Genomic DNA, 17496 nt, shown 5'->3' with positions numbered 1-17496 from the left:
TCTATTTGCAGACAGGGAGAGTCACACTTTCACAACTCTCTCTCTCTCTCTCGATTTGAAAAAAACTAGATCGATTGATAGATTAAGGAAGAAAAATGCAGTTTTTTGGAGGATCAGAGATCAGCCCATCCCCACCATTACCAACTGGATCAGGAAACAATAACGGCCACATGATTTACATCTTCAACAGGAACGGAATCTGTCTTCTCTACAGAGAGTGGAATCGCCCTCTCAGAACTCTCAACTCTCAACAAGATCATAAACTCATGTTTGGTCTCCTTTTTTCCCTAAAATCCTTCACAGCCAAGATGGATCCCATCAGGTAACTAACTATCTTACTTTTTTGAATCTCTTCACCATTAAAAAAGATTCATTGTTTTAGGGTTTCAATTTTGTTTAATTTCCTTTGATCTGAATAAGCAGTCCTGATAAAGGAAACCTTGGAGTACCTCAATTACCAGGCCAAGGATGTTCGTTTCATAGCTTCCGCACAAATACCTATAAACTGAGTCTCATGGAGAGTCCTTCTGGTATAAAGGTTAGCAAAGAACTTCTTGAGATCTTTATGTTTTTTTTTTTTTTTTGAGTAAAATTGCTAATTATCAAGAAAAACACATTTGTGGAGAAGTTCATGAGATCTTTTCTATTGTTTGTAAAAAAAAAATTGAGTAAAAATGTTAATTATTATCAAGAAAAAACACATTTGTTAATAATTTATTGATTTTTTTTTTCTTTATTTTCTTGAGTAAACATGTTAATTATCAAGAAAAACACACTTGTTAAGAATTTCTTGAGGTCTTTTAATTATTATTATTTTTCTGTATTATTTTTCTTTAGTAAAATTGATAATTATTAAGAAAAGCATATTTTTGATTGCACCATTTTATTTATTTTTTGATGGTGCAGATTATTTTGGTTACTCAACCTAAGACCGGTGATCTACGGGAGTCACTGAAGTACATTTACAACTTGTATGTGGAGTATGTGGTCAAGAATCCACTCTATACTCCAGGAACGTCAATTAGGTAATTCTTTTAACTCGCATTCTTCATAAATTTGGTAAATGATAATTATCACTGTAGTAATATTTGTTGTAAATCTTGAATAATTGAATATCAAAATGTGTGCTACCCACACTGCGTTGTTTGATGCATACACCACTAATAGAACTGATTTTTTCTGGTCTTTTGGATGATCAAAGAAAGAAAATAATTACTATTTAAAAGTAGTGTATAGATCAGGTGGTTGCCATTATTCTATTAGAGTGATATGGGATTTGTGGTTTTAAATCTCGTCTGAGACCAAGACAACTCCCGATTCATCTCAGTATCATCCACCAATGAGACGGATGGACAACTTATCTCAAATTTGATGTGTTTCTCAAAAGTCAGTCTATTGTTTCTTTGTTGAATGAGACAACTTGAACAAATCAGACGATTCGGTCTCGTTCATGGCGAGACGAGACATCAAAATGAGTTTTAAAACCATGATGGGACTTGGGGATCTTCTAATACTGGACAAGTAAATGGTTGGTGTTAACTTAATGTAGTGCGTTACATGTCGTGTTATTCTATTTGTTGATGGTATATTATATTAAGAGTAATAAAAACTAATTTTTTTTAACCTTAGTATATAAATTTGGTTTTATGCCTGGTAGATAGCCATCAAAGCAATCTTTTTTACTTAGATAAATGATAGAGAAGTTCAGAAAAAGGAGGAAGGATCTCCATATGATTTTTATGGTCTTAGAGAAAGCATGCAACAAAGTACTCAGAGAGTTAACTTGGTGAGTATTGAGAATTTTAGGAGTCCCAAATAGATATACTAACATAATTAAAGACATATATGAAAGGATTGTGAATGGTGTGAGGGAAAATGGAGAGGAGAGAGATGAGCTCCAGCCTCCAAGTTACAATTTGTTTATATCTGGCACTAGCTTTGAGATCATATTTGTTTGCTCTAGTTATATATGAAGTAACTTCACATATACAAGAGCGCAGGTATCCTGGTGTATATTATTTGTAGATGACGACTAAAGGGAGAATCAACACAAAACTCGAGTCACGAAGGGCTGTGTTGGAGTCCAAGAGCTCTTGAACAAGTGGAACCTAGGATGTGTAGCATAACTTTAATACTAACAATCATATTTGATTGTAGGTCCCTTGGTGTATGTTATTTATGGATAATTTAATGTTAATTTATAAGTCTTGAGAGGGATTTATTGCAACAATAGAGCTTTGAAGTATTTTAAGTTTATTTTTTATTTTGCTCCAAGGGCTTTACAGAAACAAAGTGAGGGGCAAACTTACTAATGACACCATAGAGGGGACAAACAAGTAAAAAAAATCAATGGCCAAGAAATATCCCATAGGAACCATTTTAGTTACCTTGGCTTTGTTATACTTAAGGATGAAGAGATGGAGAATGTTGAATTAGAGCAGAATGATTAAAGTGAGTGTGTGTTTTTAATTCACACATCCCAATCAAATTAATTGAAAAGTTTCATAAGATGGCAGTAAGACCGAATATGCTTTGTGGAGTTTAATGTTGGGCAATCAAGAAACAACATGATCAAAGGTTATGTAACTCAAATGGTGATGCTGAATAGATGAGTAGAAAGACTAAGAAATAACTAGTAATAAACACATTTGTGAAAAATAGGTGATAAACTAAGGTCGATTATAGCACTGGCTTGAACATTCTAAAAGATCGAGAAGAAGATAAAGAACAGATTGATGTGGTGAGAGTGGAAATGGAACACACTTGAATTAAAAGAATATAGGGTTTTAGACATAATTGAATGAAGGAACAATATTTCTTCAGTTGGCCCATGAATTTTTGGAATAAGGCTTTGATTATGATGATGCGGAATTGGTTATTTGAGATGCATTCTTTTATAAATAGTTAGAATTTTTACCTTTTTACATAATTTATTTTCATAGGAAATTTCCATATAAAGATCCTATAAATAAAATTCCCCATCCATTGTATTGCATCGCAATCTACCATTTATTCTTAAAAAGAATCACATTCTTGCAAAACAAATTTCACTCTGCAAGCAACTCCCACGCTTTCTCCACACACCTCTCCCCGCAATATTATCTTTAAAAAAATAAAATTCTTTGCAATATTAGACAATTCATTACATATGGCATGGAATAAATTATAAAAGAAAAAAAAAATTATACTTGGCTTAAAGAACTAAAAATAAAATTTTGGTTGGAGTCGTTGCCAGGTTTCGCATGTCTGTGTCCATAACCGTGTATTTGTTGTTTGGGTATCTTATAACACGCGCCTGTTAAGCTGTTTATGTACAATATTTTTGTTTCTATAGTTTTGATCCCATGTCTATGGTATTACAACCCATATTTGATATTACAATTGGAAATCAACATATTATATACTATAGATTTAATTAGTGGATACGATAGCAATTTTCATGTGGTATATATATATATATACTCCAATAAAATAAGTAGGTATGAAGTGTCTTTGTATTTGCAGTTAATAGTAGAGTCTGAAGTCCACACCCATGAAACCATGAAGCTTATTGGAGTTTCTTTTCCCCCTCTTTTTTCGGTAAATGAAGTTGATTTTACTCTTCTTTTCTTGATAACTGTAAGTTGATTTTACTTTTATCAAGTTAAAGATTGTAAGACCATGCTCCAAATATTTTTTGAACATTAACATGAAAAGATGGAATGAACTGATATACATATTTTGTTGCAAACATCTGGACTGTAAATAAATGAATTGTATGTTTTTTTTTCCTATTTGTTTTGCATGTTTTTTTTGTAACTATTAATAATCGGGACTCTAGTTTTTGTTGTAGTTTGTTTTTCAAAGCTATGATTTCATTATATAGAGTATGTTAAGATTCTTTTGTTTAATCGTGCATGTTGCATGGGTTTCTCCTCCGGTGTAAAAGATGTGATCTAACTTACTAGTTAATGCACTATGGGTGCGTACGTGCAGGTGTGAGCTATTCAATACAAGTCTTGACCAATACGTGAAGAACTTGGCATAACATATTGAGGTATGTGTGGCAACTTTTGACCATATTATCCATAAACAGCATAGTAGTACGACCCATCTATTTTTGGCATGGGAAAGCAGATGATAAAATCATCTGATCCAGTGTATTCTGGAATAAGTGAATCCCTAGGTGGGACCAATTGGTGCTTCTGAAACCACTGCTTGTCCCATGTGCACTGGTGTTGATGGTTGTTCATCTTTATGGTCGACCTGTGATTCGACTTCAGACTTCAATTTCTTTTTTTCATTTTTCATTTTTCATTTTTCTTTTTTCTTTTTTCAAAGTGTAAATTCTTCTTAAACAACTAAGTTAAGGATTAAGTTTCAAAGCTTTGGGTAAAAATAGCACTTGGTGTGGTTATTGTGCTTAAATGATTTGAGGGTAAATGCTGTGCCATTAAGTCAGCTATACCATTGTCTTTGTCTATAATCAACATTTTATAGTATATACCATGGTTTAAAGTTTCATCTCGTTTCGTATGAAACGTTTTCGAATTTTAGCTTTGCCAAGATGAAACAATAACCAAGTCGAAACAATCAAGGTTTCGTCCATTTTCTTCTGATTGCTCTTGATCTATAGATCTACAAGAGAGATCTAGAGAGAAAAACACAGAGAAAAAGAGATCTGGGGAGAAAAACACATACACACAAACACAGAGGTACCTTGTTTTGCCCATGTCAGGGTATCCCTCTTCTTCTTCTTCGTTTTTTGGTTTTTCTCTATTTTTTATCTCAAAATGAAAGCTCCCTCTAGTTTTAATTGAATGAGAGCCTTTGACCTTGGTCTTATTTGGAATACTAGGTTATATATATAACATCCTCAAGTTTTGGTAAATATTTGAAATACCCTTGTGTTTCAAATGGATGATATATCCCTTGACCACAGTCTCTTTTGAAAGATTTTTGTTCTTATTATTTTAAGAAACATCAATTCAATGTGTCGAATGTCAAGAATGTTTTGTAATGTTTCAGTTTTTGAATAAACTGAAAGATTGGATTGAAACAAGATTTTAAACCATGATATAAACAATCCAATATGTTTTCGAAACTACTGGGCTCACCCAAATGCTTAAATTGCTTGACCTTACATTTCTTCGTTTGTGTCTTTCATCAATAATAGTTGTATTGATTCCACTTGGAATGTGTTTTGGAGTTGACTACACAATTCTTTGGCTTGGCTAGGTAAGCCCGTAATTGTTGTATATCTTCTAATTTTCCTCTTATCACACCCCAGTAGAGGAGCATATTATTTCAGATTGAGCCAGAATTTTCTCGTGGTTGTTTCAATGGGATTGGTTCCGCATACCCAATAAATAATTTGTTGGAGACTAAACCTAAGTTGTTCACAAGTTCGACATTGTGAAAAATGAGTTGAGAGTTCTGTTTGAACCTTCTCTCCCAGGGGAAGTGATGGAAGCTATTGTCATCTGACTTCTGTTATGCGCATTGTTAATGGGTAATCTGGTTCTAATGGGGAGAAAAATGCTAAAAGCTCTTAAACCAACCTTGGAAAGCAATTCCTTGATTTGGGGATTTGCAGAAAATAATCAGTTATAAACAAAACTAACATTTTTATTCCTTCGAGAAGTAGACAAGCTACAAGCCAATGACCTGTTCATCGGTGATAGAATCTGAACTGACGAGTAGCTTTTAAAAGATAAATGTTGACACCCTTCTACATTTATTTCTTTTGGGTTGTTCCATAGGCTTGTTTTGTTCTATACCTTTAATCCTTCTTTGTTTCTCATAAACATGAAATCATTTGTCAATCTGCATCTCTTTGAAATCGAAATGTAAAAGCATCTTATACCTCTGATTACGTTGAGTTGTGACATCCAGGTAACTGATCTCTTGCTCGTCACGGTGGTGGAATCTTGGGAACTATTTATTGGAAAGTTCACGGAGGTTAGGGAATGGAGATGAACAATACTAAAGAGTTGAGAATGAAAATATCCTGTAATTAATCTACATTAATGTGACAATGAATTTTAACATGGTTTTTCAAATTTCCTTTTTGTTTTTCCCCATCGTTGTTGCTTCTTATAACAGATTTAGTGTTCACCATGCCCTTTGATGCCAAAACTTACGGACCCTGCTAACTTATTCCATTTGAAGCAATTTTTTTTTTTTTACTTCTCTCTATTTTAGTAGTCTCCAAGGGTCTCTATGATTTCAAATAGTTCATTTTCAGGGGAATATGAATTTGACTGTTTGATTATATTCAGTGAAAGGGTCTGCAATATATTCTTGTAAATCACATTTTTCAGGTAAAATCATTTTTCTGCTTTTTTTTTCCATGCTCAAATCATACAGATCCTTTGAGGCTCAAGTTTCATTTCTCACATGCACCAGCCACACCTGTAGAATTATGTGTTCCTAACTCTTTTAAGCTATATATGTCCATCATTATCGTCGAAGCTTTATGCCAAAGATTTGAAGAGGCTAAATGAATCCTAATCCACAATTCTATTCTGTCTATAGAATCACATCTTATATTATTTGAAGTATGTTCACGTGCACTATAATTTTCTAGAAAACACTATTATAACATACCATTATTCATCTCCATCGAGGTCCATTGCTTGTTTTTTTTTTTTTTAAGGCATCGTGAGATGCTATTGTTGGTGCCAATGTTAACAGGTGCCTACAATGAAGACTAATGATAAATCGATGTGGCAAAACATAACTGGTCTGTAATCGTTGATCATTTCCTCATGTATCCTGAAGAAAAAGATCTATGATTCTGTTCCCTTGCCATGTCAGCCACGTATGTTTTGCCATGTTAATTTATCATAGCCCTACCAGGAAGGGTCCATCTTAACAGTTAATTCTTCTTATCGTGACGCTAGTTCAAAGGCCTGCACTGCACAAGTGTTATTGATTGGAACTTCTTTACATTTAAGTCGAATGTCATCTTGTAAGCTTGATGGGAAACACCCAATCAAGAATGTTTCGGGTATCATAATTTGAGTAATGATTTTCTAATGCCCCCCTTTGACATAATGCCCTGATTTTTCCGAATTGTAGATAATTTGCCTTGGGATACGTAGAACCATGAATCTTTTTCTTGTGTATTCCGCGGCAAAGGATCTACGGTTTTGTGATGGGGGCATATGTCCAAGGGGGCATCAGATTATCACGACTCTCATAATTTCTCTCAACTTATTCTATTGAGCTAATTTCATCAATTATCAACTTACCAATCTTTGGTTACAACAATGTTATTCACAAGAAATATGACTGATAATTATAATTAAACTCTGATGCCTAAATATAACTATGAGTCTATGACCAATCCTATTCCTAATAGAAGGATTAAAAATTAATTTAAAATAGGAAAAATCTACTTAAAAAAATAGGTCTTGGAAGAATATTAGAACTTGTTAGGATCTTCCAATAGTAATTATCTAGTTGTTAGGAAAATCCCAAGGAAATTAATTTCTCGAAAAAATGGTTGCTCACATTTGTTTTGGTGTTTTCTTTGAGAAATTGTTTTTATATGGAAATCAACTTCCTCACACCATGGAAAGATGACGATGTTTAATTCTTTGGTAATTTATAATTTCTCCTATCTTGGAAGCAGAAGTTGATGGGAGCTCTGAAATCCGCAATTAGAGAACAAATGATGAAGAACACCATATTTCATTGGAATCATAACCCATCAAGATTTCAAAATGTCTTACACTTCAGCATCTATCAAAATAGTGACTAAAGGATCACATTCATGGGTCACACTCACACACTCAAAATCAAATCTTAGGGTCCATTTGATCAATCAATCTAAGCTGCGATCTATTTAAGCGCACCCAATACCAAAAAAATTTCCAATAGATCACCATCCACATCGAAGTATTAACTGGATGAAATTCCTCGGAAATCTCCAAGAAACCAAAAGCATCCCAAACTGAGTACTTTTCATTAATAAACAAGCAAAATTGATGACCACATTGATTTGTTGGAGAGAGTAACATAACTGAGATGTTTGTTTATCCATTTAAGCATCATCACCTTCATATATTAGATCCTAATATATTGCTTGAGATTATATGCTTAGTTGGGTTTTAGTACCTCATCTTGGGAAAAGAAAAAAAGAATAATTAATGAAACAGATAGGTGATGATCTCTGCTAAATTATTATTTTTCTTTGCCCAACTCATTGTTTCTAATACAAAATCATTTAAAACCCAATTGAAAACTATTCATAGTTGCATACCCATGACTTTAATTTGACCCTTTTCTCTTTCATTCCTTCCATCCATTATCTTTGTTCTGTTAAGCTGTAAAGAGTATATTTTTGTATACATTAATGGGTTTTCAGCATAAAACTATGAAGATCATGGTCTCTAGGTTGGTACAGCTGAGATTTTGTTAACAAGAGAAAGTGGATTAGAAAGCAACAAAAAAAAAACTTTCAAACAAGGATTAGAAAGCAATGTGTGTGTGTGTGTGTGTGTGTGTGTGTGTGTGAGAGAGAGAGAGAGAGCTATTATTCCTGCCATCCATTATTTTGATTCTGATAAGCTGTAAAGGATTTTATGTATAATTGATTGTCAGCATAAAATATGGAGGATCGTGGACTCGGTACAGCTGAGATTTTGCTAAGAAGACAGTTTAATTACAAAGAAGAGAGACAGATTTTCATTAATTTTTTTTAAGCTGGGCCTGTTTGCCACATGCAAAAGCCTTTTGATCAAAATCTTTTAGATCCTAGATTTGAGGTGATGAAGTTAACTTACCTGATTTTTCTGCTGTAAATAAAGATTCTTATTTCATCAATGGTGTCAAAACTCAAGATTAATTTACCTGAAACGAAATATCAAGGATCCCAACCCTGTATGCTGTCGGAGTAAACGATCATCAATAAATGAATTCTAATGGGAAGAACATCTGGGAGAGTGACCCACTTCATGTGCCTAGGTGGAGCATCAAATATATATATATAATTGAATAACTCAATTAAAATATTTCTAAAAAAATATCAAAAACAAAATCTCAAGCTGAAAATGCCGATCCACAAGATCGAATAATTATTGCTAAGCATCTGAACTAAGATTTCAGCTCTCTTCTTTGGAGGGCTTTGAAAGTTTCTTAAGATAAGTTGATAGAACAAATGAAATGAATTTGAATTTCCCCTTATTTAATGGGCCCCTCTCTCTTCCTCAATATCTATAAATACACATCTCATACTCACACATGTATCTCACCTTCTCTCCCTCATTCTCTCTTTTTTGAGCAACTTGGGTTTCCAATATCAGGCATCTATAATCTCTCTAACCCCACAAAACCTTTTATTTTTCTCTAGTTTTGAAGCTTTTTTTCTCAAAGTTTCCGTCACAAAAACACCAAATTCTCAAATGAGGTTTCTTTCTTTTTCTCTTTTGCAGGAAATGAACTTTCTTGGATTTTCCCTACTAGCCCTTCTCACCATGTTGAAGACTGTTCATGGAGGTGGGTGGTCTAGTGCCCATGCTACTTTCTATGGAGGTGATGATGCTTCTGGCACAACAGGTAAGAACTAAAACCACACACACAAATCAAATCATATATCCTACCTTTGATTTTGTTAATATCTGGTTTTTATTATTATTTGCTTTTGTAGGAGGGGCTTGTGGGTATGGAAACCTTTATAGTCAGGGTTATGGGACTAATACTGCTGCATTGAGTACTGCTTTGTTCAACAATGGGTTGAGCTGTGGTGCTTGTTATGAGATCAAATGTGTAAATGACCCCATATGGTGTGTACCAGGTTCTATCATAGTGTCTGCAACCAACTTTTGCCCACCAAATAATGTTCTTCCTAGTAATGGAGGGTAGTGTAATCCTCCCCAACAACACTTTGATCTCTCTCAGCCTGTTTTCCAACACATAGCCAAGAACAAAGCAGGAATAATCCCTGTTCAGTATAGAAGGTAATAAAATTTCTAACAAAGAAAAGAATCAATAAATTTTTGTCCTATATGACTTAAAAAGTTTCGTGATTTTTTGTGAGGATAATCTCCATGGTGAGAATAATCCCCATTGTGAGAAGATCATTCTCACAAGAAATCAACCCAATCTAAATCTTCTAACTCCATCAAGTGTGGTTTAAAATTGAAGACCGTTGATTTTTTACCGTTAATTTGTAATTCACTTTTAATAGGGTTAGAAGTTTCAGATTGGGCTGATTTCTTGTGAGGATGATCTCCTAACCATATAGACCACTCTCACAAAAAAGTCACCCCAATCCGAAACTTTTAAGCCATACATATAGACAAATTTTTTCATCCAGCATTGTTCCCTAAAGAGAGCCAAACATTTTTTCAATGTAACGGGCTGATTTTTGTGAGGATCTCCTTGATGTAGAGATCATCCTCACCAAAAATCAGCCCATATAGGACAAAACAATTTAACTATTGGCTCTTGAACACAACCCTATATATATGAAAATAATTAAAATATTTTTTTAATATAAAATAAGGTATTAGAAAAGTGTAGACATGAAATCATATTTTATTTAGATAATATGTATTTAGATTCTAAAAAAATTGTTTATTTTAATTAAAATATACAAAATCCCAGTTGACTTGGCCGTGTTTTACTGACTTCGAAGAGATTTTCAAAATCTTGCCCGAGTCATCTTGTTTGTCTCCCAAGATTCTGCACAGTTGAGATGCCATATCTATCCGTCTTGTTCATGGATGATACTGAGGATGACTCACCCGGACGAGATTTGAAACCATGGTGTGTGTGTGTGTGTGAACACCCAAATACACATTTTTTTCTTTGATATCTTATACCGCCACACTACCTCTTTCACAACCAATTAATGAAATTATGTGTTGGTTGGGAATGTTCAACACAAAAAAACATATTTTTCTTTGAAATCTTATATCTCCACACAAATTTTTTAAACACACCATTAATGAAATCATATCAACCATGCTAACATACCAAACAAGAATATAGCACCAGGGAAAAATGATGTTATGATGTAAAGTCAAAAAAGAAGAGGTAGAAGTGAGCAGATGTACTAGAAGATAAGAAATGAAAAACATAATGTTTTCTGACCCAAACACCACAATTGTTTGATTTGTTTAAAAAAAAGGTTGGTGTCTCAATATAAGCTCTCTTTTCTTTTAATATAATTTTTTTACCATGCAGGGTTGCTTGTACGAAGACTGGTGGGATAAGATTCACCATTAATGGTCACTCTTACTTCAATCTTGTCCTCATCACGAATGTTGGTGGGGCTGGAGATGTAGTAGCTGTATCCATCAAAGGCTCTACGACTGATTGGCAAGTCATGTCTAGAAACTGGGGCCAAAATTGGCAAAGCCACACTTATCTCAATGGACAAGCCCTCTCGTTCAAGGTCACAACAAGTGATGGACACATTTTAGTCTCCAAAAATGTGGCTCCTCCCCATTGGACTTTTGGTCAAACCTTCAGTGGAACACAGTTTTAAGTTCTAAACACACAACCAAACTTGCTCCAAAACTAACAAAAACACTTCTCAATATAGTCCCCCCCTCCCCCACCCCACCAACTTAAGCAGGACTTCCAAGTCTTCAACTAATTATTATATCATGTAATGAGAGTTTTAAATTTTAATGTTGTAAAATACAAATGACATTAGGGTATGTGTTCTTTTTTTAAAAAAATAGCCCTGAATTATGAAATAGTTTTGTTGTTTTTGGGTTATAGTGGCAGAGCACCACACACGCCACAAAGCCTGATGTGAAGAGGAGTCCACTATCTTTAGAGGACGTTCACTAAATTTAGAGGAATTTTGTGTGTGTGGGTGGGGGGACGGGGCTTAAGCTTGGGGTGAGGTGAACAAATTCATGTCAGGGTTTTTGAGGTGAGGATTTGTAGTAATCAGCTTTTGGCTGAAGTTTCTTGACTGCTGTATGTGCTAACCATTGAGATATTTGAATTTCTTTTTTGGTTGAGAATGAAAATTGTTCAATTTTTTCATGCTAAGATTGTTATAGATAACAAATAGAATCTCAGAATTTGAAAAGGCAGAAAAACAATGAAACAGTAGAAACTTAACCAACTTCCAATTCCGAAGCTGAGAAATTTCAAAGGTTTGAAAACTTATAAATAGGATCCATGATGTCCATAAAAACATGCAACTAAATAAATGTGCACAATGTATCAAAAAAAGCCACAGATGAAATGTAGAAATTAATAAATTATGTGTGAGGTTATAAACTGGGTACACACCTCATTTGTTCTCAACAAAGTATATATGCAGTCTCCAGTGTTGATTGGTTACCTTTCTTGGGACGAACAAAGGTTCTATATCAAACTATTAGGCCAATGGAACATTTTCATATGTGAGACATATTTCTTTGAAAAATACATATTTTAGCCAAATTTATCAGTTTTAAGTAAAATCTCACTTTTAAACAAATTATACTAATTTCATTTGCATCGACCAAACAATTCAAGCCCTGAAAAATAGAAAAAGCCCTAGATCATAGTTAGTAAATTTGTGAATTAAATAAAAAAATATACGAATTTCATTTGCATTAGCCAATTGATTAGAAGATTCGGAAAAATATTTATCTCTGGACAATGAGACTACTATTTCAAAAGTGCCTTCATATATACTTCCTTCCCATCTTAACACCAAAATCCTCGAATTTTAATTCTTACATTCTATACAGATAGATGACTAATAGCACACCAAAACTTTAACATTCAGAACAATTGATTCCAAGTTCCCTTCCATGCCTTCAAGAGCTTTAGTTCCTTTCCTTTCAAATACCCAAACAGATAACAATGGAGTAATCTCCACAGACAACTTGTTTTATTTTCTTCGGGAAAAAGTCATATCCTTAGAATTAAAAGCATAAGAAGACCAACTATGAAATTGTAAAAGATAGAACCCAATTCATATGGAACAACAAGAAGAAATGAGACCAAACAATTAAAGCTCCAGAACAATAAAGGAGAAGGTGGTTAACACTTTCTCAATTTTATTTGAACATAGCAGAGAAGTCTAAAATGATTTTTCTACTAGCAATAAGATGGTCAATTGTTATAATTTTGTCTAAAATGACCTGATTAAAATATTGAATTTCATGATATTCTTTATTTCATATATCTTGCTTTTCCTTATTCATTGTTCTAATATTTCTGGTTTAGAGTCTCTGATCTATTTTTTCCTATAAAATTTGTGTCAAAAATCCAAATTTTCTTAATGAAAGACAGCTTCGAAATAAGTATAATAAAAAAAAACATAAATAAAAAAGCTCACAAGACATTGTCATTAACAGAGAATCACAATATTTCCATCCATTACTTATTGTCTTTTTTTTCTCCATGAAATAGATGTCAAGTTGTTAACAAAATAGATCATTTCTTCCCTCAAAAGCGCAGATTGCAGCTTCCAATGAAACTCTTTGGTCACTAAGGTCCCTTCCTACCCAAAAGTGTATAAACTCAACAGTTCAATTCGTTTGATTTTTAAACAACAGTTATAACTATCAAACTATCTTCCATCAACAACGAGTTATAAAATTATGCTACAATCCCAAAGAGATATGGGGTTTAACTTTCTTCACCACTAACACCTAGTTCTCATATGGTATTAGAGCCTATACCACACCTGGGGGGTTCAAATCTCAGTGTTAGGAACCTAGTTCCTAAAGTGCCCACTCGCCAAGGTTCAAATCTCGGTGTTAGGAACCTAGTTCCTAAAGTGACCACTCAAACGAGAGAAAGGACAATCTCGAGTGCTCTAAAAACACGATTAAAAGAAATATTCACTTATTATTTTTAATGATGGAATTACAACTATATATAAATAAAGAGTCATATTCCTAACAACTTACCAATTCCACTTTTACTAAAATACCAATCAATTAATAATTCTACTTTTACTAAAAGACCAACAAAATCAATAATTAACCTACACCGAAAATCCTAATTGAAATAAAAAACTAATCTAATAACATAGTCCTAACACTCTGAAGGAGTGACTCAGGGAAAGGGCTACCTCAGGGCCTAAAGAAAAGGGTATCAAAGTTAAAGCCACCACAAAGTGGGCACCAAGAGCATTGGTGGACCGAGAGATAGGGTACCAAAGCAAAAGCCACCACATAGTGGGCCACCGCAGATGCCAGCTGTGGAGCATTGTGGCATGTTAATAACCCAAAGAGGTATGGGCTTAACTTTCCGCACGACTAACACTTATGTATTTTTGGTTTATTGGTTGGGTCCATATCAAATTCGAGAACTCTCTCGAATCTGCACGTCTTAATGCACTGGAATGCTGATCCCAGCGATACCACTGCTTACTGCAACCCATTAAAAGCTGGACATTATCACCTTCCAGCATTTCTCCAATTCCTTGACCTATACAAATCCATCTTAAAAAACAAAACAAAAAAAAACAAAAAAGCTTTTTTGATTGTTTCCAATTTACGAGAGGTTGGACCCATTGGTACCTCATCTTCAAATCTATACCACAAAAAATAATAATAATAATAATACTAAAGAGAATAAATAAAGCAAACTCTTGCGAATCGGGCCTCTTATCGAACAAGAAGTGTGTGTTTCTCGACTGTAACTCAATATCAACAATATTACGAATTATTGGTAATAAATCAAATTAATTAGGGTTTCTAAATAACTCTGGTTCTATTCTTACCTCCTCAATTCAATCAAACTCTTAGCTGCTCGTGCATTTCTCTATGGACCAAAAAGGGGAAAAAAATTCGAACCATTTCTCAATCTGAAATCAATCAATTAGGGTTTCTAAATCAGTGTGGTTCTCTTTCCAGATCAAATTCAAAGAAAAAAAGTCGAAAAAATTTGGACCATTTCTCGATTTGTGCGTGTCATCCTTGCGCAGGGGCCATGCTAATCTTCTCTGTATCGTTCCAATTTTATCGGATGTCTCCGAAGAGACAATGTTTCTTTCTACTTCTGTTATTAAATATTGGTAGAAAGCTTTAAATTTGGTCGATGTGGGACTATCTTACGTAAAGTTCCCTACTCTAAAAACCGAAGGATTTTTGGGCTGAGTAAGAAGCCCAGGCCCATTACGGACCGCGTGTATGTATGGAGATGGAGCAGGAATTGGCACTTTCCAGCAGTGGTAAGAATTGTAAGAAAATATATTTTACTTTGGAAGTTTTTTAAATCTTTTCAAGAGAATTTATGAAACATTTGGACCATAAAAAATGAATTTGTCTATATGAGGAGAAAACTTATCCACAAAAATAAATTTCAAATCAATTTATGTAAATTCAAGAGTGAAAAATAAATGAGGGAAGGTCTAGAGTAACAGTAATTATGGTTACTAAAAGATCAAATGGTTGATTGATCAAAACTCAAAAGTAAGGTGAAATATTTGATCACTTGAGTGGTACCCGAACACCCTCTAGACAATCTTGGAATATAAGTAAATGGTAATTATTTATTAAGATTTTTAAAAATTAATAGGTATCGATTTACACCATTACCAAGATGATTGAATTATGATTTATAATTTTATTTTGAAAATTGTTGTAGGGTTTAATATTGAATAATGATTTTCTAAACCCCCCCCCCCGACGTGGCATGTGCTAAAATCATAGATTCTTTACTTCGAGATACACAACTGCACATATTTATGAGGATGTAGTGATGTACAATTGTTTACCCCAAGGGAAAAAGTCTATGTGTCTAGGCCATACCACATTAGGGGGTGTATGGGGGCATGAGACAGAGGGGGAGTCAGAAAATCACGACTCTTAAAATTATTGTATAATTTTATATGCAACCCCCCCCCCCCCCTCTCTCTTTCATATAATTTTATATGCAACCCCCCCCCCCCCCCCGCCCCCCTCTCTCTTTCAATTATTATTGTTGATTATTTATTATTTGTTGTGGTTGAATGATGCCTGATTAAAATCCTTGTAATCGGTTCTCTTCACTTGGATCCTCTCTTATGAATTTTGACACATCAGAGGAAATTGGATTTCGAATAATACACATGAGTTGTTGTGGTTTGTGGAGCTTGATAGTATTGGGGTACTTATATTTCTTGTTTTTTATGAAAGGGTATAATCTATAATTGTGAGTTTTCTCTTCATAGTAGAATTGGTGTGATCCGTGGACATACCTCAATCTTAAGGGAACCATGTAAAATTATGAGTTTTTGTGCGTGATTTGTGTCTTTTTTCTTTATTTTTTTCAATTCGTTTCTTGGTCCCATTGTTCTTTTTATTTTTTCAACATGGGTGTGACCATATAGATTGCATATGTCAGCACATTCCTTATAATTTGTTGAAGAATAAATCACAATTGTACCGTTTGAAGTGGGACATAAATAAAAACTTGAACGTGACAGCCTACTTTCTTTCCTTACAACAGCCACAACTAAGGGTGCAACTTGATTCGGTTTCATTAAATGAGAATCTGATTCAAACCAAATTGCCATAAAATCAAACCAAGTTAAGTTTGGTTCAATTCTATGGATTGCCAATATCTTAAAAATCTAATTGAATCAACATATTTTTAATAAAAATAAATAGATATGAATATGAAATCTTATATAATGAGTTATTAATTTATCCATTAATAATATAAAATATAAAAAAAAACATTAATGTATCCGTTAAAAAAAAAGTCAATAGTTTTTTCATCAATTAAAGAAAGTCATTAATCCCATCCATCCAAAAATATATATATCATTAATCTATCTATAAAAAAATGGGTATAATTTATTAAATAGATTAATAATATTTATTTATAATTTTATTAATATAAGATTTTGGTTCTCAATTTGGTTCGATTCTTACAAAGCATGAACTAAGAACATAACCAAATTGGTCGATTCTCTATTTAGTTAACCCGGAATTGAATCGAAGTTCATTATAAACCAAATCAAATTGATCGGTTCTCTATTTAGTTAACCCAGAACTGAATCGAAGTTGATTATAAACCAAACCAAACTCGGTTGAACTAGATCAAGTTGCACCCCTAGCCGCGACTAATCAAATACTATATAAACACACCAAAAAGGAATTATGAAACAAAAAAAACGACAAAAAAGTCTCAAGGGAGGAGGAGCACATTAGTTAGGATGCCAATCTTAAAACAACGAAATTTTGATTTCTTCCAAAGCTTGAACTTTTCTCACTGAGTAGGAGCCCAAATCAAAGAGCTTCTTCAGAGATGAAGAAGAAATGGATTCTAAATGTTCTAGACAATCCTTCCCTCTAAGCTTTAGCCATATTAGTTAAAGGGCAGATTTTCTAACTAGAAAGTCTTCACTCAGTCTCGTCTGATGTGGCATGGACACGGAACCATAGATCTTTTTCCTTGGGATACACAATGTAAAAGATGTGCAATTATGTATCCCAAGGAAAAATATTTATGATTCCGTATCTGTACCACGTCTTCTGAGTATTGACCAAGTAAGGACTTTCTAGTTAGAAAATTATTATTCTATTGGTTAACAGTCCCACCAGGGCCACCATA

General features: G+C 33.7%; 1 protein-coding gene, 1 long non-coding RNA gene, 1 other non-coding gene and 1 pseudogene across 5 annotated transcripts; 2 read left to right on the top strand and 2 right to left on the bottom strand.

The window, feature by feature from the left end:
* Window positions 1-6062, top strand: LOC147400664 (SNARE-like superfamily protein). 2 transcript variants are annotated; one of them, XM_086446446.1, is made up of 5 exons: window positions 1-322; window positions 424-538; window positions 907-1025; window positions 3976-4036; window positions 4616-4694. In XM_086446446.1, the coding sequence occupies exons 1-4, from the start codon at window positions 96-98 to the stop codon at window positions 4025-4027; spliced, it is 513 nt and encodes a 170-aa protein (XP_086302572.1). In that variant the 5' UTR covers window positions 1-95; the 3' UTR covers window positions 4028-4036; window positions 4616-4694. The 2 variants fall into 2 exon arrangements, with proteins under 2 accessions (XP_086302572.1, XP_086302571.1); XM_086446445.1 differs by lacking the exon at window positions 4616-4694 and adding an exon at window positions 5875-6062 and having other exon boundaries at window positions 2-322.
* A 2963-nt stretch (window positions 6063-9025) lies between these two features.
* LOC147400662 (uncharacterized) lies at window positions 9026-12427 on the bottom strand. Its single transcript, XR_015179465.1, has 2 exons — window positions 12244-12427; window positions 9026-9886 (listed from the first exon to the last, which is right to left on the bottom strand). It is a non-coding gene; the product is annotated as an uncharacterized LOC147400662 (long non-coding RNA).
* On the top strand, window positions 9390-11537 carry LOC147400663 (expansin-A15-like; annotated as a pseudogene). The gene is made up of 3 exons (XR_015179464.1): window positions 9390-9543; window positions 9635-9944; window positions 11176-11537. The product of XR_015179464.1 is annotated as an expansin-A15-like (transcript).
* A 2408-nt stretch (window positions 12428-14835) lies between the features above and the next one.
* On the bottom strand, window positions 14836-14938 carry LOC147400661 (U6 spliceosomal RNA). Its single transcript, XR_015179571.1, has one exon. It is a non-coding gene; the product is annotated as a U6 spliceosomal RNA (small nuclear RNA).
* Window positions 14939-17496: the final 2558 nt, after the last annotated feature.

Source organism: Akebia trifoliata, chromosome 6, assembly GCF_017979445.1.
Source record: "Akebia trifoliata isolate Shusen 1 chromosome 6, ASM1797944v1, whole genome shotgun sequence".
Taxonomy (NCBI): Eukaryota; Viridiplantae; Streptophyta; class Magnoliopsida; order Ranunculales; family Lardizabalaceae; genus Akebia; species Akebia trifoliata.
Note: the sequence above shows the minus strand (reverse complement) of the source record. Positions and strands in the feature narration are given on the sequence as shown.

Coding starts and splice junctions, on each gene's coding strand:
- LOC147400664 (XM_086446445.1), top strand. CDS start 96: ATGCAGTTTTTTGGAGGATCAGAGATCAGCCCATCCCCACCATTACCA. Junction 323..423: donor GCCAAGATGGATCCCATCAG/GTAACTAACTAT, acceptor CTGAATAAGCAG/TCCTGATAAAGGAAACCTTG. Junction 1,026..3,975: donor ACTCCAGGAACGTCAATTAG/GTAATTCTTTTA, acceptor GCGTACGTGCAG/GTGTGAGCTATTCAATACAA.